Source organism: Acinonyx jubatus, chromosome B4 (assembly GCF_027475565.1).
Source record: "Acinonyx jubatus isolate Ajub_Pintada_27869175 chromosome B4, VMU_Ajub_asm_v1.0, whole genome shotgun sequence".
In the NCBI taxonomy this organism is placed as follows: domain Eukaryota; kingdom Metazoa; phylum Chordata; class Mammalia; order Carnivora; family Felidae; genus Acinonyx; species Acinonyx jubatus.
In genome coordinates this window covers 38,832,396-38,859,238 of record NC_069387.1, presented here as the reverse complement: position 1 = coordinate 38,859,238, position 26,843 = coordinate 38,832,396, and the positions used below count along the sequence as shown (strand labels likewise).

The following is a 26,843-nucleotide window of genomic DNA, read 5'->3' as shown; positions in this document are numbered from 1 at the left end:
TTTATAGCTTGTTTATAACTGTTGCATGAAGGATTAGAGAAAACAAATAAATTCATCTCAGAGCTAGAGTAAATATTGCTTTGATAACTGAAACTAAGACTTAAAAATTACTCCTATTATTTTACATGAAGATCAGTTTCCCTACCTCTCCAGCTTATATACCCATCTCTTTCCTCTGGATTTCAGAATTTTTGCTTGTGTTACTTGATCAACAACTTTATTGTTAATTATTTTAGGGGTAGACACTTCATCTCATCTTGATTGTGAATCTCTTGGGGGCAGGAATGATGAACTTGGATTTTGTTTTATTTTACTTTATTTTATTTTTTATATTTTTCATAGGGGCATGGACAATGACTTGTCTACTGAAAGGCCTTTGTACAAATGTTCTGAAGAAAGAGAAATCTAAGACAGTTTAGATTAATTCATCAAAAAAATTTGAAATCACCATCTGAATGTCAGAAACTGTGCTAAGCATGGGGCATTGAGAGATAAATAGAACAGAATCCTTGCTTTCATGGAGTTCAGTCTTGTGGGCATGACAGACCCATAAACAGTGGACTGCAGACACAGTATTTTATACATAATGCATTATCTATGTACACCAATCTTCGATGCCCAGAAAGGATATATATCTTTTGAGATTTACCTGGTATGGTTTTAGTATTTTTACTGTAGCTGTTCAGTAGCTAGTTCTTTATGCCCTGGAGAGCTACCTTTGGGGCAGAAATTGTGGCAGTGAAGAACTTTGCAGGGACTCCCTTTGCATTTCTGTGAACAAGAGACAATGTATTTAATGCATTTAACTTACTGTCACTTCTGCAAAGAGAACTCCTCAGGTCCCTTTGCAATTATCCTTGAAACCCTTCATGGTCTGTGGACTCTCACAGCTGGAAGGGGTTTTAGAGGCCATTTATCCATTTCCTGCCTGGGAGAAATCCTCCTTAGGGTATCCCTGGCAATCACTCAGTCTCTGCTTGAATATTTCTGACAGAGCTCACTGTTCTTCCAGGCAACTCATTTCTCATCCAGCTGCTGATACATATGATTGGTGCCCAGCAAATGTTGGTTGGAAGAAATGATATTGAACATACCCTCCACCGATACTTGTTATCTTCTGCAGAACAACAAAGAACACATCTACCCTCTCTTCTACTCAAGAGTTCTTGAATATTCAAAACAGTGGCTTTTGCTTCTCTGGAACCTACTCATCTCCAGGCATTCTGGATTCTTATTTCAAACGCCTCTTCATATGATACAGCATCCAGGCATGATGGAGAGAACCTATATTGTAACTATTCCTCTCTACTGTCTAGTTTTTTGATGACCTTGCTTTAAGAGGCTACAGTTTTCTAGAGTCTAGGTTATGGACTGATCAGTGCTAACTCAGGCAGGAAGACCTTTACATCATTCATCTGTTTGCTATATTTCTATTAATGAAGCCTAGACCAGTATTTTCCCTTTTTAGCCATCACAACACACTCATGTTGGATTTGGCATCAGCTAAAACCAATGACTCCCAGGACTGGGTCCTTGGCAGGTTTGAGAAGTATCTTTCTAGCCAAGTTCCTGACAACAGTACGGAGTCGGGGAAGGCGAAGTCAAAGAATGGCTGGCACACTACTAGAGACTGCCTTCGGGTTTATCATTACCCTCTCGGTAAGGACTAAAACAGACAAGGGAAATAACAGACCAATTAGCGGAGTCCAGGTTTGGAGAATTCCTTAGAACTCCTCGATTTTACGTACCCAACACACATAAATGATGAAGTCCCTCAAGCAAGACTGGCAACAAAGGACCCATTTGTCCTTTCATAGTCTGAACTTTCTATAAATGGCCTTGCACTTTTGACCATCAGTCATTTTAAAACAGGTCTGAGGGTTCACAAGTTACTTAAGCCCTGAATTGACTGATGGACATTTCAAACGTAGCAAGTAGCACAAATCAACTTAAATCAGATTTTTTAAAAACCCAAATTTTGTATTCTTCATCCCTCTTTTGGGGAAAATATTTGCTAAAAGGAGCATCACCCTGGAGTGGCAAGTATCACCAAAAGGAAAGCGTTGCTCTGGACGTACGATCCACCCACCGCTTTGAGTCGCCCTGCATTGGGCTCTGGCTGAACACGGAGGCGTGCAGGGTCAGAATAGGCTCGTGTCAGCCAGATCCTAGGGCGTCCACGTGAGGCGTGGGGTCGTGGGCTCACTTTTGACCTCCAGGAGGACCAGCCAGGACGTGAAGATAAATAAAAGGGGAAGAAATTTTGTGCCCCATGTTGTTGAGGCCAGGGCTGGAAGCGATTTCAGGAGAGGTCTTATGACCTCCCTAAAATCCACCTCTCTCCACCACGCATTCAGCCCAGGTCAGCGATGCAACATTCTGTTAGGAGGAAACTGTATCCACGTTGGGTTGTGAGGACAGAGCGGTTCAGAGCACTTTCCTCCAGTCCGCGCTCACACTCAGCCTCTCTCTCTCCTCTGACCACACTTCTACTACATGCATTCTCTGCTCTGCACCTCCCTTGACCCCGCTCCGCACCACATTCTTTCCCCACAGCCCCAGAGCCTTTGGCCCGCCAGCGTCCACCCCCCACCCCCACCCCGGCCTTACTTGGTCCCCACGCGGGCAGAAGGTGGGAGGAGCTGCATCGGGCTAGCGCAGACTTGCCGGGTGGCCGCTGCGGGACACTCACTCCAACACCCCGCCTGCAGGCCCGCCCGCGCGGGCCGGGGACCACGCCCTCCTCCCGTCGCTAGGGAAACTCTGTCCACCCTTTTTGTGACTCCGGACCTGAAAGGACTTAGGCTCTGGACCGGTCCAAACCACCTTTCACACCAGATCCTAGAGGACACCTCTCTTCCCTTTGCTCCAATTCAATCGCCCCAGAGTTGAAGGACATCCCAAGGATGGGGAGATTAGAGTTCACCCAATTGCCCTAGGCTCCTGAAATTATCCCTACTTTCTCCCTCTTCAAAAGTCTGTGGTTACCAGAAGCTCACAGCAAAAGTTCTGGATATAATATATTCAGATGAACACTTCTTGAGCATTTGCTCTGCATCAGGTTTTAAGTGCATAAAACTAACGGAAGTTATAGTTGAATGACAGTAGCAGGGCCTGGAAGAATACAGTCTGCTTCATAGAGGAAACATTCACAAAAAGCTTTTTGAAAGAGCAGAGTTGAACTGGATTCTTCAAGGCCAAATAGGAATTAGCAATGTAAAGCAGGCAAACAAGAGCCAGGGTAAAAGCCCAGAGCGAGGGGTAACAACATGGTATCTTAGGTGCTGGCACAGTCCGGAGCAGGAGACCAGGTTGAAGAAGCAGGCAGGGAACAGCCAAATGGGAAACATCTTGCGAACTGAATGTTCATGCTCAGATTTTAGAAAACTTTCTGGCAATATGGTATGAAGGATAGGCCAGAGGAGGTTAAAAATCAAGGCAAGGATGCCTGTGAGAAGTAGTAAGTGACATTTCAGAGAGGACAGCTCTGCGTAATTTATGGAATGGAAGAAGCTCAGTGACCAGTGTGAGGGGTGGATGTGCCTGAGGCCCTCCAGTTGATGGTGGTGCCACTTACTAACAGAAAATACAGGAGGGGAAACGCTGGGGGGCAGGGGGAAGTTACTGATCCAGTGATGCCTTATTGCATCAAATTATCAAAGGACTAGGTAGGCTCTTGTGTAGAACAAGATCTGGGCTAAAACTCCTGACACAGTCTACCACTGGACTTTGAAGTCACCTAAGCTTTAAAAAAAACAAAAGGCAGGGGAAAAGAATGGAATCACACAAAATAGGACATTATGGTGGGAAGAGTGAGTGTAGGGGACAGAAAACATTGGAAAGCTGAAAAACAATGAAGAACAGGCAGAGATGTGGGGAGAAAATTATACAAGAATAGTGTCACGTGGGACCAGGAAATAAAATGTGATGAATAGGGCCTATAAGACTAGGTAAGAAAAATGTACACTGCATTTGACAATGAAAGGCCATTAGTGCTGTCTGCAAGGCCAGTTTAAACATAATTTAAAGTCGTTTTCAATACAAACTATTACTCTGAATGACACAAGAGAAAACAGGTTCATCACGCTGGTGCCTCTGGATGACTAATCAGTGACATCAGTACCTCATACATGGCAGGCTCTTAATAAATGTTTCCTGTTGAACTGCACCAGACAGCATGCATCTCAATACGTTGTACCTGAATATATGTTTTCAGAAGTGGATGTCGCGGGGTAGGTTAGGAGGTACATGACAGTGTAAAAACATATGCAAGAAAAAAAATGTATAATAGCAACAGGCAAATGCTCACTTCAGTCATAATTCTAAATTACTTATTTTCACATTAACATAGATGTTTCTACAAACATGTAAAACTGAACTAGTAATATTATACATGTTTAAATGGTTGACATGATTTGAAGAGCTTTTATTAAAAAGTGATCAGGAGCTGGCTGAAACTCTCACCAGAAAATGTAAAATATCCATAACTACTTTTATTCATAACAAGTTCAGAGCTAAGCTTCCTGAAAAGCTGGATTATCTAATATCATAATAGAGATGACCAGATACTTGACAGCCATCATCTAAGGTACCGGCTTAACATAAAGTGATGATTTGAAGAAACAGCTCCCTCCAGCCCCACCCCTTATATTCACAACAAAAAGACTAAGTTTTTTTTTTTTTTCATAAAGCATTCATTTAATCTAATGAAATATAGACAACCTAATGAAATGTAGACAAATGTAGACAGGTGCAATGGGCTCAAGGAAAGAGCATATCAAAACTTTTCCACTTTTATTAAAGGCTTTGATGAGAACTTCATAAAATGTCATGAAATTCTATTTGCTATACAATAAACATCTACTTCTGAGTAGGCGACATAGGTCATTATAGCAACCATTTTAATGGATAAATGAATTCTGAATTCTTAGTATTTGACTAAAATATGAAACATTTTTGCAATTAAACTGACAATGTAGCTTAAGTAAGATTTCAGAAATGTCTCCTGGAAAAAGTGGGAATGTTTCCTTTTAAACTCTGAATAGTTACAGTTAAGGTGCCATAAATTAGACAAAGCTAGAAAGGAGCATCATGTTTCTAGAAAAGAATAGCATGCAACATGGACTTTCTCCATGTCAAACTGACAACCACTGAATGACAATGACTTATTATACACAGGAAAAATAGAACACATTCTCCAGAAGGAAAGGGCATTACAAGATAATTCTGATAAACAAACCCCTTATTGAAATCTTGAATAGCTTCAGAGAACATCATCATGGAATGGGTAGAGGCAATTTATAGGACATTAAAGGATTCCTTTATCTTACGATACCCTCCTTAAATATAAACACACATCAAATATAAACACACTTGTAAAACTGTGATTCTCTTAATCAAACATGTGTTTACTATCACACTCAGCTACTAGCGGCATTTGGATGCAAAGGTTTAACTCGTGCTAATCTGGACAAACCCAGGCGGAGACTCTGATTTGGAGACTTAACAGACACGCCTGCCAGTGGGCTCCTGATGCTGCTGCTTCCGGACATCGCTGAAAGAAAACATAGCACCTGATGCTGATGATGTTAGAAATCTCCTAACAAAGATCAACTTACAAAACAGAAGATGCAAAAAAAGGTAGGTAGAGATTACTCTGGTATACAAGCTCTATTCAAGCTACAAACAAGATCAAAAGAATGAACAGTATTAAAGATTAGAAAGAATATAGTACTGCCTATCTTCAAACATGCTCCGAAGGCAAGGTAACGACACCAAAACTTTAAGCATGAAAGCTGAAGTTGGTAAGTTGGGAGCAAATAACATTGGTTGCAGAGGCATAGAGAATAAAGAAATGCATGCGGTTATAATTTCTAGTAGTAGAAAAATCTAATGCATTTTTTAAAAATCCCATATTTTTCCAAATACTCCTTGAATCTATTTTTTTCAAATATTAAATAACTGTAAACACGACCAATACTCTTTTTACTTATTTATACTAGTTCTTTTAAGTGACATCGTATAGTATTTGCCTTCTCTGACTGGGGCTGGGGTGGGTGAGTGAAATAGATAAGGGGGGGGATAAAGGAGATTAAGAGGTACAAACTTCCAGTTATAAAAGAAATGTCCCAGAGATGAAAAGTATAGCACAGAGAATATAGTCAATAATATTATAATAATGTTGTTTGTTGACAGATGGTGACTACACTTATCATGGTGAGCACTGAGTAATGTATGGAATTGTTGAATCAAGATATGCCTGATATTTCAGAAGATGAAATAATTAAGAGACATTAAGTAATTATGGAGTCTCAGACTGAAACCCTTTCCTTTTAATGCTTTTTTTTTTTGTAATATTTCAAGCTTTTATTTAAATTCTAGTAAGTAACATATAATGTGATATTAGTTTCAGGAGCAGAATTTAGTGATTCATCACTTACATATAACACCCAGTGCTAATCCCAACAAGTGCCCTCCTTAATGCCCATCACCCATGTAGCCCATCCCCCTACCCACCACCTCCCCTCCAGCAACCCCCAGTTTCTTCTCTATAGTAAGAGTCTCTTATGATTTGCCTTGCTCCGTTTTTTTTCCCTTAAACTCCACATATGAGTAAAATCATATGGCATTTGTCTTTCTCTTATTTATTTCATTTAGCTCCATCCACATCACTGCAAATGACAAGATTTCATTCTTTTTCATGGCTGAGTAATACTCCATTGTGTGTGTGTGTGAATACCACATCTTTTTATTCATTCATCAGTCAGTGGGCATTTAGGCTCTTTCCATAGCTTGGATATTGTTGATAATGCTGCTATAAACTTGGGGTACACGTGCCCCTTTGAATCAGCATTTACCCAAAGGATACAAAAATACTGACTCAGACTGAAATCTGTTTATTAATATCTAGTTATCAGGGAGTGACCACTATGGACCAATCAAGAAATGTCAGTAAGGGGCACCTGGGTGCCTCAGTCATTTAAGTATCCCACTCTCGATTTCAGAGTCAGATATGATCTCACAGTCATAAGATTGAGCCCCACCTTGGGCTCCAAGCAGAGTGTGAAGCCAGCTTAAGATTCTCTCTTTCCTTCTCCCTCTGCCCCTCCCCCAATCTCTCAAAAAAAAAAGAAAAAAGAAATGTCAGTGAAAAGAAGTAAACCAAACCTGAGTAGATTTGGAGGGACTTAGAAAAGGAAAGGGGACAAAGGGGGAGAGACATACCAGACAGAGGAAACTGTATACAGAGAGGCTCTTAGAGAAGATATACATTGTGTTTAAGGAAGAAAAACTGTATCAGTTTCACTGGACTAGGAAGTGGACACAGGACCAGTTATGAAGCCACAGGTAGCTTGGGCATGAAATGAATGGGGCCTGGACTAGGGTTTTGGTAATGTCAGGAAGGGTGAAAGCCAAAGAATTCTTGAAGGATCAGCAAGGCTTGGCTGTGGAACAAAAGAACACAAAGGGAAGAGAAGTCAAGTCTGCTAGGGCATTTGTGAAATGCTAGAAGTCCCACGTACAGGTCCTGAGGCTTCAGTCAGACTATGATCAATGGATCTTGAGCAAACAGACTTGTTGCCAAAAATAAATATCAGGAATTTAAAATGTGGACACTCTTTGACACTGTAATTCCACTACTAGAAATTTATCCTAAGAAAATAATCAAGGATGTGCCCACAGATTTCTAAAATAAGGATGTCTGTGCTTCTTGTAACCTTATTTATGACATTGAAAAAACAATAAGCAATCTGGATGCTCAGTATAAGGGAATGATAAATGACAAATAAATGCAGCAACTAAAAACCTTGGTTTTGAAGAATACGTAATAATATGGTATAACATTTGCAACTAGGAAAAAAAGCTGACAGTGATAATTTTCCAAGCCTCTGCCCTTAATCAATAAATATACCATACCTGGTGGGACCCACTTAGGTTTTTTGTTTTCAGCCAAAGGACTGTGTATTTGTAATGGTTTCCTAGTGACCTCCGAAGAACCAGAAACGTTTTTTGGTGAAGGCTGAAGTTCTGATTTCACAGAAGCTGGAGCAGAGTCTCCTGAAGTCACTTTAAAAAATATACATAGAAAAAGGTTTTCACAGAGGAAGAATAAGTCTGGCAGGTAGGTATAAAAATTATAAAGTTACATAATCTCATAAAAATTAAAAAGGCAAGATTATCAATTAGAGAAACTCTAATTATACACAAACATTTATTGAGAGCCTAAGAACAGCCATCTTTAATGAGCATTTATATGCCAGGCAGTGTGGTAAGCATGCCATATATATCACTTTTAACCCTTAGAGCAGCTCTCATACCGATATTCCTAGCCCCACTGCCAGATAAGGAAACAGACAGGCTGAGCAGTCTGCCTGCAGTATGCCAGCTGGTGCGTCCCCGAGCCAGGATTAGGAGCCAGGTCTGGCTCTATAGTCCATACATTATATAATGGCGTCTCATCAGTATGTGTCAGTGAGACAATATATTAGGCTCTAGGGTTACAAAGAGCTCACAGATCCTGCTGCCAAGGAATTTACAGTTTGGTCACTAGACTCTAGTAGAAAGGGGAAAAAAGTAAAGACATGTGTATAATGCAGTGGGGATAAGAGATAAGACAAAGTCTAGAGGTATACACAGGAGGGAACCTACAATCTGTATGCATACCTGCATAGGGGTAAAAGTTACAAGGAAGTTGTTTGAGGATAGTTTGAGCCAAATTAAGGCTGAAGAGGAAAGATGAGTCAGAGGGAAGTTTTCCTGGCAGAGGGAGTAGAGCATGCAAAGCTGGAGAATGCAGCAGGCCCCAGGACCGGCCTCTGGTTCAGTATGGCTGGAGCAGGAAGGTCAAGGAGAGAGACACGGACAGGATGCACATCACTGATGAAGAGCTGTGTGCCCCAGTGAAGGTGTCTGGCTAGTCACAGTCATGTACTGGTTTTTCTTGGGAACACTTGTGTTATGAACACATCTTTCTAATGGTAGCGTATGGCAAGCAGACCACCCAGAAGGCTCTTCAGGTTATAAAGAGGTGGGAGGTGATAAAGGCCTGAACCCAGGGAGCATGAAGGAAAGAACAGCAGTTGGAGATCTTTTAGGAATTAGATGGGGGGAGGTAGTGATGGAGATGAAGAAATAATCATAACTTGCAAGTTCCTGTCATGGGCACACTGCTGGATGGTATCATTTACCCAGAGATGAACACAAGAATGAGACTAGGTTTTGGTGTCTGGGGTGGGGGGAGAGAGGGATGTGCTGGAAATGAAGGGAGGAGAGGTAGAATATAAATTCACTTCTGAGATAATGCTTGCTGTGATATACCTCAGGATATCTAAAGGTATTTGAAGATGAACATTTTCACTATATACTCTTCTTAATGTTAACCTCTATATTCCCTAGATCAGCACTGTCCAACAGAAGCTTTTTTGCTGTGATGGAAATTCTGTGCTATCCGTGTGATAGCCACTAGCCACATGTTGTTATTAAGCACTTGAAATGGGGTTAGCAAAACCTGAATTCACTTTTAAAGTTTATTTAATTTTAATTAAGTCTAATATAGCTGTATACAGCCAGTGGCTATCGTATCGGACAGCACAGCTCTCAAAAATTTTCTCTATCAATGGAAAAATTGTAACATGTGCCTGATGAAAAGACTCTCAATGGTTATTCCATATGTTACTAGTGGGACTAGTAATATATTCCATATTTCCTAATTCATAACCCCATTATTTGGCAGTTAAATTTTACTACTAAAATTATATTTTAAGCTTCCTTGTGAAACAACTTGCTCCAATCCAGTAGACCTGAAATGGTAAATTCCAATGTGTAAACTAACATTTTATTCTTAATTTTTAGTATGTCTTGGTGAAGAAGCATAAACAAGCATCCAAAGAAAATATAAAATACATTCATACTGTCAATGACTTTTTCATATCAGTTTGTGGTAGGCAGAAGGATGGACCCTCAAAGATGTCTATATCCTAATTCCCAGGACATGTGTATGTCACCTTCCACAGCAAAGGACTTGGCAGATGTCATTAAGTTAAGGATCTTGAGAGGGGGAGACTATCTTGAATTATCTGGATGGCCCAATGTACTCACAAGGGTCCTTATAAATGAAAGGGAGAACCAGGAGAAAGAGAGAGAGAGAGAATCAGTGATGTGATGTGAGAAAGTCCCTGCCTTTTCTGGCCTTGAAGGTGGAAATGGACCCCTGTGGACCACCAGTCAAAGGGCACAGGCAGACTCCAAATGCCAGAAAAGTCAAGAAAAGGAATTTTCCCCCAGAGCCTCCACAAAGGAACACAGTCCTGCTACTAGCTTGATTGTAGTGCAGTGAGAAGCACTTTGAACTTGTGGCCTCCTCAATTATAAAATTTTAAATTTGTGGTTTTAATCCACTATGTTTGTGGTTATTTGTCATGGCAGCAATTGGAAACTAATATACAGTTTTATCTCTAAAACTCACTGCACTTAAAACCTAATTTCTGAAAACCAGATGAATTTGTCAATTTAAAAAGACACTAATTAAAACCTTATTAATTCAGAATACAGTTGAGGGAGGAATATGAATTAGTATTTAGTCCTTATTTCTCAGTAAGTACTCAGCACCACACTAGTTAAGGTGACAGCAGCTCCCAGCACCAATAAATGGAGTCTGAATAATGGAAATCTTAGTTTCAAACAATGAAGACAGAAAAATATATATCGATAAGTAAAGAAAAATCAAGTTAATGTAAGTTATAGTTTATAATAATCTATTATATATTATGAACTCAAGAAAAACAAAAAAAGCCCTAAAACACATAGCAAAAGGGTTCTCAAATCAAAGACTAAGTCCAGCATGAAAGCAAGAAATTAGAATCATGTAAACTTCCCTGTTAACTGCCTGGAAAAAATGTGGTCCAGTGGCTACAACTTGGGCTCTAAATGGACAAAACTAGGTGCAAATTCTAGCTCCTCATTTAATTAGCTGTAAGAATTCCTACAAATTATTTAACCTGTCTGAGCCTCAGTTTTCTCACTATCAAATGCAGGTGATAATAGCTACCTCAGAGGGTGGCCATCAGTGCTAGTGGAGGGTAATTCTAGTAAGAGCTGGTAGGCAGTAGACAGTGGGCAGAACTCGTCTGCTTTTCTCCCTTCCCCATCCCTCCTTCCATCTACATATCTTAGCTAGAAATGAACACTGGCAAAATGTTACAGAGAACAAAGGCAAAGGTAAGAAAAACACAAATAAACCAAATATGTTTTATAAAGTTAGTGTTTTGGATTAAGCTTACCCAAAGTATTACATTTGGATTTAGGTTTCTTCTCCTTCTTTTCAACTGGGGATTTGACCTTCACTTCTTTCTTTTTAATTTCTTTCACTTTATTTTTTCTCACAGTGAAGTCTTCATCATTATCTTCACTCTCACTAAAATCAGAGTCATCCTCGGACTCTTCACCTAAAACAAGAGGATTGCATATACTCGATCTTTGTTCTAAAAAGTGAGGCTTCCATGTATACCTGAAACTAACACGACATTGCTTGTCAATTTACTTCAATTAAACAAAAAATGGGCTTCTATGGCCTTGAATTTACAGCCTTTGCACTAGAGTCTTGTGCGCCTCCTGCTATGCTATGCCACCGCAGTCACTGAGAGGTCACCTGGGTTTGAATCCTGGCCCCTCGGCTCACACTTTGTGTGACCCTAGGGCGCTCACTTCACTCGGCTTAAGTTTTCTATCTATAAAATGAGGATCACCATAAAACCTACATCATAGGGTTGCTATGTGGATTCAATGAGTTAATAGAGGCAAAGCCTTTAGAATGACATCTGGCAGACAACAAGCAAAACAGAATTGTTTGCTCTTACTATTATCATTATAGTTCCCATCAGTAATCTTTGCTTCCAATATTTCCAGTTTAATTCAGTGACTTTCAGAAAGAATGATAGGGTACAACGTTACCAACTCTTTCAAAACAATGACCTTGATGGTGATAGTAACATTATACCTTCCCTTAATCACGTAAACTTCAACATTCTAGAATAGAAACCCAATGGGAATCTAGAACAGACTAACCATACCACAACATCTTAACTTAGAATCCTACATATGATTTCATTTGGGCACACCTGTTATTTCCCACAAACCCTTCTCTGTACTGCGATGCTACAAGCCAGAGAAGTAATAGATTAAGGAGCTACAGCTGCTCTGGGAATAAGCACAAAGAATAGCTGATAATCAAGCAACGATTCTTCTATTTTGGGTGGGGGAGGGCAAAGGTGGGGGAGGGGGTCAGAAAACCATGTCTTGTAAATAATAAATTCTGAATGCTAAGTGTAAATAAGGATTATTAGTACTATATTCATAAAAACTTTACTTTTTTTTTAATTATAAAAGCAGTATATGCTTATTGCAGGAAATGTAGACCACAACAAAAAAGTATTAAGGCAAAAGAAAATCTCCTAATCTCACCACTCAGAGATAACTGTTATGCCCACCACATATAATCTATCTGTAGGAAATATTTTATATAAAAATAAATATCCATAAAGTTTTTCAAGCATACACAACCTGAAACAGTAACACAGCACTCAGATTCAATATTCATCAATACTTTGCTACATCTGTTTCATCTCTCTCTCTCTCTCTCTCTCTCTCTCTCTCATCTTCTTCCTTTTCTTCTGGAAGTATGTTAAAATAAGTCTGAGGCATCAGGTCATTACAATTGTACATACTTCACACTGCATCTCTAGAAAACATGAGCTTTTTTTAAAAAAACACAACAATGTCATTATCATATCTTACAGTATCAACGATAGTTTCTTGGTATAATCTTCTATCCAGTCCACATTAACCACTTTTTTTTTAAGCCCCCAACATGGGGCCTTGAACTCATGACCCCAAAATCAAGACTTGAGCTGGGACCAAGAGTCGGACACTTAACCGACTGAGCCACCCAGGTACCGTTTAATCACTTTAAAATAGAGCTATTGAAGTAACCAAGTCAGTTGTCCTATAGAACTTCTGACATTCTGCATTTGTTGTCTGCTTTCTTCCTCATGGCGTTTTGCTTATTCTGTGAGCTGGAATTTTCTCAAGGCCCAATTAGAATCAGGCTCACCTTGTTATTTTTTTGTAAGAATGTACTTCATAAGAATGCTCTGTACTTCCTATTATATCAGATCAGAAAGCATAGAACATATGGTTGTCCCACTCTTGGTTGGCACAGTTGCTGCCAGCCTGAATTCTCATCGTGAAGATCCTCGTCAGCTTTCCATTGATGGCCTTTGCCTAAATTAACAATGTCATTATGATCTTCAAATTACTATCTCCTTATTCTGTCTTTCCATACAAATAAAAACTTAAAAACACATGAGAGTAATCAAGCCACATATTCACATGATGATTACTGGGTTATATAATACCAGCAGACCACACGAAGGCTGCTATATATAGTACTTTGAAAAATCAAATAATTGGGGCACCTGGGTGGCTCAGTCGGTTAAGTGTCCGACTTCAGCTCAGGTCATGATCTCACGGTCCGTGAGTTCGAGCCCCACGTCGGGCTCTGTACTGAGGCTCAAAGCCTGTGCTCAGAGCCTGGAGCCTGCTTCGGATTCTGTGTCTTCCTCTCTCTCTGACCCTCCCCCGTTCATGCTCTGTCTCTCTCTGTCTCAAAAATAAATAAAGATTAAAAAAAAAGAAAAAAGAAAAATCAAATAATTATTTCTGGAGTCCCAAAAGGACCTAGGTTCAGGGAGGGCAAGTAGTGGAGTTTCTCCAAAGTTTCATAATATAGACTCTAGAAGGACAAAACTTCCTATGTATCCCACAGTTCTGGTAGTGCATGTGTTCTTTTCTTGGCCTGAGAGGATAAATGGTAGCAACTGGCTAAACTCTACTTATCAAACTTATCTAACGGTAAGGTCCAACTGACCATCATCAGTCAACAGAGAAAGCAGTTAAATCATCTGGTGGTGGTAAGTGGAGCTCCCAGAATTCCAAGTCATTAGCATACCAAATTGGTGAAGCTGAAAGGCCCAAACAATGGGGTTACGGATTCTGTGAATCTTTAGATGTCCTTAAGAAAAGTCTATGTTCTCTCCAATTTTCATTTTTCTTTCCCTGCTGAAGGTCACAAATGATCCTTTCTCTTTTCATCTAACTACCATTCTATTTTGTTTCTATGAATTTGGCTATTTTAGATACCTCTTATAAGTGGAACCACCCAGCATTTGTCTTTTGTGACTGGCTTATTTTGCTTAGCATAAAGTTTTCACCCAAGTTGTAGCGCATGATAGGATTTCCTTCCCTTTGAACGCTGAAATTCTATTGTATGTATAGACCACATGGTGTTTATCCATTAAACTGTTGATGGGCACTTGAGTTGCTCACCCCTTAGCTACTGTGAATAACACTGCTATACATATGGGTGTGCAAATATCTGAGACCCTGCTTCAATTCTTTTGAATATATACCCAGAAGTGGGATTGCTAGATCACATGATACTTCTATTTTTAATGTTCTGAGGAGATGCCACCCTGCTTTCCATGGCAGAAATCCCACTAAGAGTGAACAAGGGTTCTAATTTCTCCACATCCTTACCACACTAGTTATTTTCTGTTTTTTTGACATCCTAATGGGTGTAAGATGACACCTCATTGGGATTTTGATTTGTATTTCCCTAATGATACTGATATTGAGCATCTTTTCATATGCTTTTTGGCCATTTGTGTTTTTGGAGATTTTAACAACTTCCTTTCAAAGGCACAGAGGCGACTTTAAAGTCACTATCCAAATTATAATCTCGATAAAAACTTACTTTTATAAAATTATTAGAGAGAGAATATATGAGGTTGGAATGCAAATAAGAGAATATTATTCTTTTTAAATTCTATCATACCTCTAGAAACATAACCCATTAATTACATAAACCCAGCAAACAAAGCAAGTGATTTCATTTCCACACAAACATTTTTTAACCACTATTAAAGACAAATTAATTTCATTGGCATGTTAAGTAGACTTGCAATTTATAACTTTAAAATTGTTGACTGATTTTTCTGACAAGCATGTGTCAAATAACGATACTGACATTCTGGAAGTGCTACAATCATATCCCTGAAGAAACAATTAAACTGACAAGGAGTTATTTTCTTATTTTGGGCTTTTTTTGTATTAAGTAACCTTAAGTTGGGAAACATTCAGTCCATGCTCTACTATGCTTCTTCAGGGCATTTTCTTTCCGTGGCTCCTACTTTCCGGTGCTCTGGTTACATCAGTGTTTCTCAAAGTAAGATCCCTAGACTGTCTGCTTTGGGATGACCCAGGTCATATAAAGGGGCAGGTACTGGTTCAAAAGGCAGACGTCTGGGCTCTACTCTGTCTTCCTCTTCTACATAGCTCTTCTACGATGACACTTGATACATTCTACATTTCATTACTGTCTGTGTCCCCTCACTCGACTTTAAGCTTCTTAAGGGAGCTCTGTTTTGTTCACTGCTATATTTGTAGTGTCTTCAATATAATGTACATAACAGATACTCAAATATTTATAAAATGTTGATGAACAAATCCATTTGTCAATAGCATGTTAAAATCTATCAAAATATAGCATCTGATTTGGCACAAATTTATGGATTTATTCATTTTAATTTTTAATTAATATATTATGATGCTCTGTCCAGGTCACTATGCTTCCCATTTGTCCTAATTTCTGAATGAATCTGAAAAACAAAGTCAAAAATAAAAATATAGGTTTCATATCACTTCATCCCCAAGATATTTCATGGATTTCTAGTATTATAGAAAGAAGTGTACACTTCCTAGAAAGTGCCAGCCTGCCTCCTTAGCCTCTTCTAGAACATTCTCTGCCCCACGCTTCCTGATCACTTTCTTCTATGTGTGCTTGTCTATGCCATTGTTAATGCTTTTCTATCAGTCAGGAACGCTATTTTACCCTTTTAGTTTGTGTAAATACTACTTATTTTTCAAGGTACAGCTTAAAGGTTACCTCCACATGAAGCTTTTTCCCCAAATGGCAGAGCTGGATGTAACTGTCCTGTAAGTTCAAGTTTGCATATACCAAACATTTAGCACAGTGCTTTGCATCCACTAATGGTCTTTAAGAACTTTTTACTGAATTTCCATAGGCTTAATTTGGAGGTAGGATATAACTCACCAGTTGCAAAGTCTGGTTCAGAGTCATTAGCACTATCGCCATCACTGCCTTCCAGAAGAATCTTCCTCTGTTGTACCATAGCCTTTGATGCTGCTTTTCTTTTCCCTTGAACACCAGGAAAATCATCTTCCTCAGTAATCTTATCCAAATCTTCAGGAGAGGCATAAAAACCAACAGAAAACTTTTTGTGACAGATAATATTGAAAGAACTGCAAAATAGACTTCTATCACATCCGTTGTTTTTATCTGCCCAGCTTCATTCCTCCGCTGCTTCTAATAGATCACATAGTCCAATGTGGCACAACCATGATAAATGTCAGTATCCTGACAACAGAGTCCAGTTTAAGGATAAGTGTGAGACCCAACTGAGGAGGCTTTCCCCAAGAAATCTGAAAAGTGGAGCAGGGAAGATGCAGCCCCTTTCTTCAGTGGTCAACAGCTATCAACTAGAAGCCACAGGTAGTCATGACCTTCCACCAGGGAAGAAAAGGAAAATTGGTCTGCAGTAAAAGAGAAAAAGACTAAAACACAAAGAAACAAAGGAGAGGAGGTGAAGAGAACCTTGACAAATTTAAATATCTTGGTTCTAGCTACAGTGTCAGGTATTGAAATAGAAGTTAGAAAAATAGCTTGTTGATAGAAAAAATTAGTATTATTATTAATATCAAAGCTTACCTAAATAATCGCTGGCTACACTGCAATTGGAGATATGAGGGGCCTTACTCATTGTTTCACTTCCACGACTGTCACACTTTTCAATGCCTAAAGATAAGGAAGAAGGAAAAAGATACAGATGCACCTTAGTCAATGGGTAGAAATAGGAAAACTGGTGTTCAAATGTAAAAGCATTCGGATACAGATGCATGATCCAAGCTCAAGCTAGTATGACTTACCTTGGAAAAGTCAGCATACGGTTTAGGAGTTGGGCTCTGAAATCAAACACACTTAGACTTAAGTTGAAATTCAGGCTCTACCCCTCCAACTGGCTACACGAGTATGGGAATATGGCTTATCCTAAGACTTAATGTCCTCATCTATATTGTGGAGAGAAAAAATAGAGCGTGGACTAATTAGGTGTATTGTGGGGAATCAAAGTGGGTCACATGTAGAAATTGCTTACTGTAGCGCCCAGCACATAGGAAACAGTCAATAAATACTATCATTTCTGTGTAATAGATACATGCTTTTACTAACAAAGACTTTTCAATCATTATAATAATGTTAAAATGATCTAAAGTATTTCAAGAGGACTTTGAGTCATGGTAACTGTACTATTAAATCCCAGTGCTATAAAGTATATTAATCTATGAGAAGTGGTACTTCCAAGGAAATCCTGCTATATATTCTACCAGCTCTTACAGGAGAGAGATGAGTTCCATTTTCTCAGTTTTGGATATAAGATAATTCTCTTTGTTTCTTTGATTTCCTGATTAGTAAATGGCTCCCTAATCAATCAACAGTGTTTTATTTACTGTCAAATAGGAGGCAATAATGACTGAAACATCTATACCCCTAAATGAGCTAATGAGTTAAAAATATCCTCCAACATAAAAGAAGCTAAGTCAAAACAATTTCATCCAAAAAGCATGCTAACAGTTTGAATGTCTTTTCCAAGAATAATGATTTCTGCCTCTCCAGAGTATCAATATTGCCATCTGCTACACAGTTGCTAGAAAAATCGAAGGAGGAAAACCCAGAGAAATCCAGAAGTCCTACATCTTGTAAGTCCACTGAGCCTGCTAACCAAACTAGTACCTTCAGCCTTCGTAAATAATAAAAATTACCCTCACCAGATCATGTTTAACTAATTTGAATTTTGAGAGAAAAGAGATGGGTTATTAGGACTGTATAGACCAATTCATTTGCTTAAGAAATTAAATTTCCACTGTAAACAAAAGTGACTTGCATCCAAGCTCATAGTCCATGACTTAGTCCAGAGTTGGCATCAGGTGTTAAGCAGAGAGATGTGTGTGCATGAACGACATTCATGCAGAATAAAGCACGGAATCTAATTATGCCAGTTGCTCCATTTGCTATCCAAAGTATTACACTCTTATTGTTTCCTCTATGAAGGCTCATCCGGAGACACAATTACAAAAGCAATGAGGTTACAAAAAGAAATATATAGAAAGTAAAGTTACTTTTATCTTGAGCCTCTTCCGCATCAGTGGTGACTGTTGGAAGTTCCTTCACTGATAAAGCAAGTGCGACTTCTAAGTCTCGCTGGTAGAGCTTGTCATCTAAAGCTATCCTAAAGGGAGGCAAAAAAATAAAAATGAGTTTTTAAAAATATCAATCTCAACCAAACAGCAAAATGAGATTTTTCTGAATCACTATTTAAGAGCTGCTAACCTCACAAAAATGTTTTCTAAACAGTAATCGTGATCATAACTGACTTTAATGGTTAAGACTGCTAATGTGAAGTAATGTCATGTTACAGGTGCATACGAGATTGAAAGAGCAGCAGTCTGTGCTGTTGTATGTATTGCCTCCTTTCAGGGTAATGTCAGTCCTTGTTACCAATGCCAAGCGCCTGCTCAACCTAGAATAAAGACTTTCCTCAAAAATCCACTTAGAAATCTTCCTTGACCTCACTCACACCTCCTTAGACAGGTATTATAGCTCTTTTATTAAACTATTCCTCCCAATCTAGACTTTAACAAATATGTCACCAAGTACTTACTGTGTATGAGGCACTGCACTAAATAGAATACTAAAAGTACCCTGAAGGAGTCTGCAATTAATGAGGAGGGTAGGGAAATAAGACGTACTGATAATTTTCCTATATGAGCAGATTATTATGTCTCCTATTAAAGGTGGTCAGAGTGTTAGGGTGTGTAAGAAAAGAAATCAAAGACAGATTTAAGAAAAAAGTTATATAAAGGACGAAATACTGAGATGCACCTTGAAGGATTTATTTTTTAAAAATAAGTTTTATTGAGATATAATTCACACAGCATTAAACTCACCCTTTTAAAGTGTACAATTCAGCAGTCTTTAAGTATATTCAGAGTTGAGAAACCATCACCACTATCTACTTTCAGAATATTTTCATCACCCCCAAAGAGACCCTATATCCATTAGCAGTCACTCCCTGCTTACCCGCCCCTAGCACCTGGCAACACTAATCTACTTCCTGTTTCTATGGACTCACCTATTTTAGACATCTCAAGTCAATGGAATCATACATGCGGACTTTTATGTCTGGCTTCTTTTGCTCAGCATGTTTTCAAGGTTCATCCATGTTGTAGCATGTATTAGTACTTCTTTTTACTGCTGAATGATATTCCAGTGTATAGACAGACCACATTTTATTTATCCACTCATGAGTTGGACAGACATTTGGACTGCTACCATTTTCTGGCTATTGTGAATAATGCTGTGAAGCTTTGTGTCCAAGTTTTTGTGTGGGTGTATGTTTTCATTTCTCTTGAGTACATACCTAGGCAGGGTCATAAAATAACCCCATGTTCAACATTTTGAGGAACTGCTACTCTGCTTTCCAATGTGGCTGTACCATTTTACATTCCCAGCAACAATGTACGAGAATTCCAGTTTCTCCACATCCTCATTAACATTGGTTATTGTCTGTCTTTTTGTTTATGGCCATCCCAAAGGGTGTGAAGTATTATCTCACCATGGTTTTGATTTGCATTTCCTTGATGGCTAAGGATGCTGAGCATCTTTTATGTGCTTATTATTAATTTGGAGATGTTCTTTGGAGAAATGTCTACTCAAATCCTTTGCCCATTTTGTAAATTGAGTTATTAATCTATTTACTGTTGAATTGTAAGACTTCTTTATATGTTCTGAATACAAATCCTTCATCAATTATATGATTTGCAAATATTCTCTCTCATTTGTAGGTGTTTTTTTTTTTTTTTTTCCACCGTACTTAAACCTAGCACAAGAATCTCAAAACCAAAAACAAAAAAAGAGAAAAAAGTAAAGAGCAGGACATGGGGTAACTTTCTCTGTGTTAATGAGCTTTTCTCCAGCTTGCAGCAGTGAACCACACCATCCCCCGTGTTCCATTTGTTAATAGTCCCCTTCTGCCAATCTCCTCTCCATACTTCAGGTTTGGGGCCTCTCAGGACTTCCTTCCCTCATTCTCTCTTCTCTCTTGGAACTAGTGGAAATCCAGAATTCGTCTAGAAACTATAGGACCTTTTCAGTGCTGGACCAGTCTAAACAATATAAAGAAAAAATATCTTTTATCTGCAGAAAAATACATGGTTTCAATTTTTATAAAACTATCTTTACAGATTGTAATTTTAAACAAAGTAGTCTTGTAAGACTTGAAGACTTTAGAGACAGAAATACAGTCCTATAAAGTAAGCTGTACCTCCTAAACTTTGTAATTGTCTTTAATGATTGTCTTAATACTTAAATGAATATTTCCTAACATGTTTGTGAATTTCTTTTTTAAGGCAGAAAGTCAGAAGGGGATTAATGGTACATCCCTGTTCTCCTACATGCACTAAATAAAATAATACCTGCAACTGGGCTCAAGTTCTAATTTAAATGAAGAGTTCAAGGGACGCCCAGGGGGCTCAGTCGGTTAAGTGTCTGACATTAGCTCAGGTCACGATCTCGTGGCTGGTGGGTTTGAGCCCCATGTCGGGCTCTGTGCTGGCAGCTCAGAGCCTGAAGCCTCCTTCACATTCTGTGTCTCACTCTCTCTCTGCTCCTCCTCTGCTCATGCTTTGTCTCTCTCTCTCTCTCTCTCTCTCTCAAATAAATAAATAAATAAATAAGCATTAAAAAAAATTAAACCAAGAGTTCAAATTTGTCCCTCTTTTAAGTTAACACATCGAATGTATATTTACTGTATGTCTTACCTCTCACCTTTTTTTAGGGGTTTTCTCTTGCAATGGGATATCTTCTTTCTGGAGATTCTTCAGTTTAGGTTTCCTTGTTTCTAGTTTTAACTCCTTTGGTGTTGTTCTGGGTTTTTTATTTAAAGGTGCAGTTGCAGAAATAAAGTCATCTATTCGTGTGTGAATCAAAAATAAAAGAATATATAAAAAATTAATTAAACAAAATAAAATATGAAACTGCTTTTCCTAAGAAATAAAAACATTTTCTTAGCAGCTGAAATTCACTACAGTGTGTGTTCAAGGTTTAAACGTTAAGAAAGTTGTTTAATTGCCATCATTTAAAAAATGTTGGCGTATTATTTGTCTTTATTCTCACTCATGCTTTTCAACTTTGTTTTAGTGGCCTTTGTTTATTAAAATATAAGTCTATCAAAAGCCAATTCACTACAAAATGTGATCTAGTTCCATTGACACTCAACATAAACCTGCTGTGGTAGTTTTTTTTTTTTATGTTTATTTATTTCTGAGACAGAGACAGCATGACTGGGGGAGGGGCAGAGCGAGAGGGAGACACAGAATCAGAAGCAGGCTCCGGGCTCTGAGCTGTCAGCACACGGCCCGACGCAGGGCTTGAACTCACGAGCTGTGAGATCATGACCTGAGCCAAAGTCAGATACTCAACCGACAGAGCCACCCAGGCGCCCCCTTGCTGCGATAGTTTTTACACACATGTGCAGCACATGGATGAATACCCTCAGGGTACACGTAGTCTTGATTGCAGCGTTAGCATTTATTAATACATGTTGTCTCTGCCAAGTTTCCCCATGTTGGAATATGTTAACTTGTGACTTACCCCCACGTCCACCCCATAATGTCTAGAACACTACTGTCAATTTATAAATATTTGGTGACATACTGATAACAGTAATAAAAAGCTACAGGTCAGAGTCTACACTATTTTCTCCCAAGTCTTAGACACATTTACAGTTGAGCCCAATGCAAAAAACAGGTTCCTTCAAACCTCTGGATAACTGAACATTTGACTCACAGAAAGCTCTGAGAAATACAAAACCTATTTCGAAATATGATGTAATCTAACTAAATGTTTCTCACACTTTTTGACCAAAGTTTCCTTAACAGCAGAGACAAAGAAATATATAACCCAATAGACTATAGCCTATGCCCAACCTTTCTTCAAGGTCTTGTTTTTGTTTCTTTTTTCCTTTCCAAGTTTTTATTTAAATTCCTGTTAACACACAGTGTAATATTAATTTATTAGTTTCAGGTGTACAATTTAGTGACTCTACACTTACATACAACACACAGTACTCATCACAAGTGGTACCCTCCTTAATTCCCACCACTTATTTAACTTACCCCCCCTCCACTTCCTTCTATAATCATCAGTTCTCTATAGTTAAGACTCAGTTTCTTGGTTTGCCTCTCTTCCCCCACCCCATGTTCATTTTACTTCTTAAATTTCACCTGTGAGTGAAATCATATGGTCTTTGTCTTTCTCTGACTGACTTATTTCACTTATCCTCTAGCTCCATCCACATTGTTGCCAATGGTAAGATTTCACTCTTTTTTATGGCTGAGTAATATACGATCTAGCAATTGCACTACTAGGTATTTACCCAAAGGATACAATAATACTAATTGGAAGGGACACATGCACCCCAATTTTTATAACAACATTATTTACAATAGCCAAACTATGGAAAGCACCAAATGTCTATCGACGGATGACTGGATAAAGAAGTGGTATAGAAGGCTGGGGCGCCTGGGTGGCACAGTTGGTTGCGCGTCCGACTTCGGCTCAGGTCATGATCTCACAGTTCATGAGTTCGAGCCCTGCGTCAGGCTCTGTGGTGACAGCTCAGAGCCTGCAGCCTGCTTCAGATTCTGTGTCTCCCCCCTCTCTGACCCTCCCCGCTCACTCTCTCTCTCTCTCACTCAAAAATAAATAAACATTAAAAAGAAAAAAAAAGTGGTATAGAAGGTCTCATTTTATTGTACAGTTAATGAGGATTTCACATTATATTCTGTAACACATTTGTGTTTCAAAAGACAATGTGTTCCTTCTTAGGGAAAGAGATAGGAGGAGACAAACCACACTATGAGAAACATGGACCTAGAGTAGTTTAGATCTAAAGAGCCATTTCACTAGGTCCTGTTCATTTATCACTTACCTACATAATTCTTGTCAGTGTAATTATCAGTAGAATTATCCCAAATGCTTAGAAAATTACTTTTGCAGCCCTAGCTCATATACAATTGGGTAATATGTTCAATATTAGAGTTCTATATGTCATATGAATTCTGAGAAAATAAATTTCCAAGTTTTTAAAGCAAAAATATGAATCTCTACTTACCATCACTGTCAGAGTCCTCAAACTGTGAGTAATTGACCGATTTCTTATGCCTATGAGCAAGACAATTTTTTAATTACACAAATGCCAATTTCCCACCTCTAATCCTTAAGACCATTGACAGTCTGAGTAAATGAAAATGTGTTTCGATTCTCTTAAGAGTACTTAAACTTGACAGGGCACCTGGGTGGCTCAGTCAGTTGAGCAACCGACTTTGGGTCTGGTCATGATCTCATGGTTCATGAGTTCAAGCCCCGCATCGGGGTCTGTGCTGACAGCTCAGAACCTGGAGCCTGCTTCTGATTCTTTGTCTCCCTCATTCTCTGCCCCTCCCCAACTCATCATGCTCTTTGTCTCTCTCAAAAATAAACATTAAAAAAATTTTTTTAAAAAAGAAGTTGGATTTTACAGTAGGGACTTAGCATTAGCTAAAATAGTTATAACTATACTTGATATACCTGATAAGGAAAAAAAATAATTCAGATAACCCTCAAAGTAAAAATAATATTATTAGCACAATTTATATACCGTTTAATTGCTGTGGGGCATTTATAAGTTCCTGTTGTATTTGTTCTTTTGTTTTATATATGCATTGTCTTCTTACTAGATTATAAATTTGATACTTAAAGATATTTTCTCTCTCTTTTTAATCTCCCCACAATACTAAATAATGTTCTTTATGCAACGGACGTTGAAACAATGGTGACTTTGTACCTACCACCTCAAATGTATCTTCATACTACTTTAGAAAACCATTAGAAGAAAGTGATATTCAAAGTGAAAAAAAAATAAATTCACTTTCTTCCTTCTTCCTCTAAGCACTAAATGAAATGGCCTTGTAGTTTTCTTTTCTACCTTCCACCAAACACCCAAGTGTGAATAACCTAGTAGGTCAGTTGTTCTTTCAAGGAAAATGGGTATTCTACGAAAAAGAGGTCAGGTCAGCTCCCAACTCAAACAATCTCACAAGTGCTTTGCCTGAAGACAACCACCATAGAAGTACTTTATGTATGTATTTCATTTCCTCATGTAGAATATTAAAATGAAGAATACTCTTGTTATTCTCCTACTCTTTGGAGTTAACGAATTTTAAAAGCTGAATAAAATATGAAAGCCTCTTTAGAAATTCTGAAACTGAATCATAGTAAAAATAAAAACTCTTAAAAAAAGAATATGCTCAGTAATTGAGCTACAGTGAGGATGACAATTTTTACTGCTTCATCAAGCACATTCTTAAGTGAAACTGGTATTTTTTTTTTTTTTTTTGTGCAGCAGGAAAGAATACAATGACACTTGTGCAATATGGTGCCACTGCCTTGATTCATGCTAAGGTGTCAGCAGTTACACCACCATTGCAGTGCAGATGATAGAACAATGAAAAAAGTGAGCAATGTCTTAGGATTATTGTGAAAATAGTTTTGACCTCATGGACCTCCTCAGAGGGCCTCAGGGAACCCTGGGGGTCTTCAGAACATACTTTGACAACTGCTGTTCCAGACAAAGGGATTATGTCCTCGCTACTTGGGTGGACATACTGAAAATCCATTTCAGACTTCATATGTTCAAAATGGAACTCCTGATCCCCCACACCTCCTGAACCTGTTCCCTTTCCTAGTCTTCCTCATCTTGGTTAGTACAAAGACCAACCATTCAGTAGCTCAGGCCAAAAACACTGTGAAATCATCCTTTTTTCCCCTTAACCTCCACATCTATTCCATCAGCAAGTTCTGTCAGCAGTATCTCCAACATATACCCCAAATCCATCTATCCCATTCCATGTCCAATGATAACATCCTACTCCAAACCGCTATCTAATGATGCAGTGGTTTCCTTGTTGCCATTCTGGTCACCTTATCTCCCATTCTTTCTCCACCAGCAGCCAGTGAACTTTATAAAACCAAAATTAGATTTTCCTGCCCTATCTAAAACTCTCTGTTGACTTCCCATTGTTCGTAGAATACAATCCAAACTCCTTTTTAAAGCCTGCAAGGTCCTACCTACTCTGGCCTCTGCCTATTTCTCTGCCTTAATCCCCTACAATTCTCCCCACTGCTTGTTAATGCTACAGCTTTAGAGGCCTTCTTTCTCTTTCTCAAACAAAGTCAAGCTCAGGGCCTTGGCTTTTGTCCCCTCTACATGGATTGCCCCTGATTTTCGCTGGCTAGCTCTTTCTCATCACTCATGTCTCAGATCATGTATTATCTCCGCAAAGAGGCACATCCTAACTACAGTACTTACAGACTTTCCTCCTTCTCACTATCACTTTGCGGTATTTGTGGCCCCCTACCCTCACCCCTGTAACCTCCCACACCTAGTGGGATATATTAATCCTTATTACAATAACTTTCTAAATGAATGGCTGACTGTAGGCCTCCATAGCACTCCACTGTGGTTAAGTAGAGCAATAGTTTCAAATAGCATAATGGAAAACACAGAGGCTCTGGAACCAGTACGATTTAGGTTTGAGCGTTATCCTGCCACTCACTAGCTGTTTGACTCCGTTAACTTGGCCTTTATGCCTGGGAGTTTAAATCGATAAAACAGGAATATCTAGACTGCTATATCAAAGAACTATAGTGATAAAATAAATAAGTAACACGTGAGTAGATGGTTGAAATGTAAAGCGCTGTTCGAATGCTAACAGACCAAAGGCTTATTTAAATGGCTGGGTGGGGGGCAGTAAAAGAATCGGCAATTGCTGCCAAGGAAGGCATTGAAGGATAAAGGTAGGATGCTAGGATACTGCTGTGGAATGGGCGGCTCTCAGTGGAGGCTGGAGAGCTCCACAGAAACCGTCCATCCCACCTTCGCTACCCACCGTCCTATTCGGCCCTTTCCCGTCAATCGTGTGCAGGCCAAGTTGCCTACGGCGTCTTCCTGCTTCTTCCCATCCCCGCAGATGTCATGAACTACCCACCTCACAGGCCGCACCATGGCCCCCTCCAAGGCTGAAAGTTTGCAGCTTTCAAATTCTTGCTGGCAGCAGTGGCTGTTTCAATTCCCGCCCAAAACCAGACACTAGAGCTCTCCGCCCCCTGCCACCAGCCCTCCAATGATTACCAGCCATCCTTGCTGCGGCGCATGCGCACTGAGAAGAACTGCTGGCTCTCGCAGTTCCCAAGATATTGCCCTTCCGCATCCGGTCTACCAAAGCGGAGCACAAGCTTTGCCAATGCACTTTCATCACGACAGTGGATTTTTTTTTTTTTTTTTTTGAGCCTTCTCTGAAATTCACAATAATAGTAGAAATACGCTTTTTTACATTTTTAAATGGTTAAATTGAGGCGATATGGGAAAATGGGGCACTTAGACCTGGAATTTTCTGTAGAGTGTCGAGGAAGAGGAAAAGGTATGGACGAATCTGCTCATGCAGATCTGCTGGCTGTAAAAACAGGTCTGTAAGTCAGCTGATGTTGCCGGCGCCCCAGCTCGTTGATATCTCCGGTGTGTGGACTGCTCGGGACTTAGGCGCTAGGGTAGGTG

At 39.1% G+C, this 26,843-nt stretch overlaps 3 protein-coding genes across 9 annotated transcripts in view; 1 reads left to right on the top strand and 2 right to left on the bottom strand.

Moving 5' to 3' along the window:
- DYRK4 (dual specificity tyrosine phosphorylation regulated kinase 4) overlaps nt 1-2,722 on the bottom strand; it is a 52,008-nt gene extending 49,286 nt beyond the window's left edge. For 4 of the 5 annotated variants that reach the window (XM_027074083.2, XM_027074085.2, XM_027074086.2 and 1 more), the window contains exons 1-2: nt 2,611-2,722; nt 650-771 (exon numbers count right to left, since the gene is read on the bottom strand). The gene's annotated coding sequence lies outside the window, so the exon portion shown is untranslated. Of the gene's footprint in view, nt 1-649; nt 772-2,089; nt 2,347-2,610 lie in introns of those variants that run through there. The other variant, XM_027074084.2, reaches the window with a different exon arrangement.
- A 1,988-nt stretch (nt 2,723-4,710) lies between these two features.
- RAD51AP1 (RAD51 associated protein 1) lies at nt 4,711-26,454 on the bottom strand. Of its 2 annotated transcripts, none has more exons than XM_027074088.2 (9): nt 26,179-26,454; nt 23,364-23,413; nt 21,017-21,158; nt 18,310-18,419; nt 16,844-16,930; nt 16,169-16,318; nt 11,280-11,444; nt 7,918-8,067; nt 4,711-5,554 (listed from the first exon to the last, which is right to left on the bottom strand). In XM_027074088.2, the coding sequence occupies exons 1-9, from the start codon at nt 26,292-26,294 to the stop codon at nt 5,421-5,423; spliced, it is 1,104 nt and encodes a 367-aa protein (XP_026929889.1). In that variant the 5' UTR covers nt 26,295-26,454; the 3' UTR covers nt 4,711-5,420. The 2 variants fall into 2 exon arrangements, with proteins under 2 accessions (XP_026929889.1, XP_014916910.1); XM_015061424.3 differs by having other exon boundaries at nt 4,713-5,554; nt 26,278-26,452.
- Nucleotides 26,455-26,684: 230 nt separating this feature from the next.
- CB4H12orf4 (chromosome B4 C12orf4 homolog) overlaps nt 26,685-26,843 on the top strand; it is a 45,802-nt gene continuing 45,643 nt past the window's right edge. For both annotated transcript variants that reach the window (XM_015061418.3, XM_015061417.3), the window contains exon 1: nt 26,685-26,836. The gene's annotated coding sequence lies outside the window, so the exon portion shown is untranslated. The remainder of the gene's footprint in view (nt 26,837-26,843) is intronic.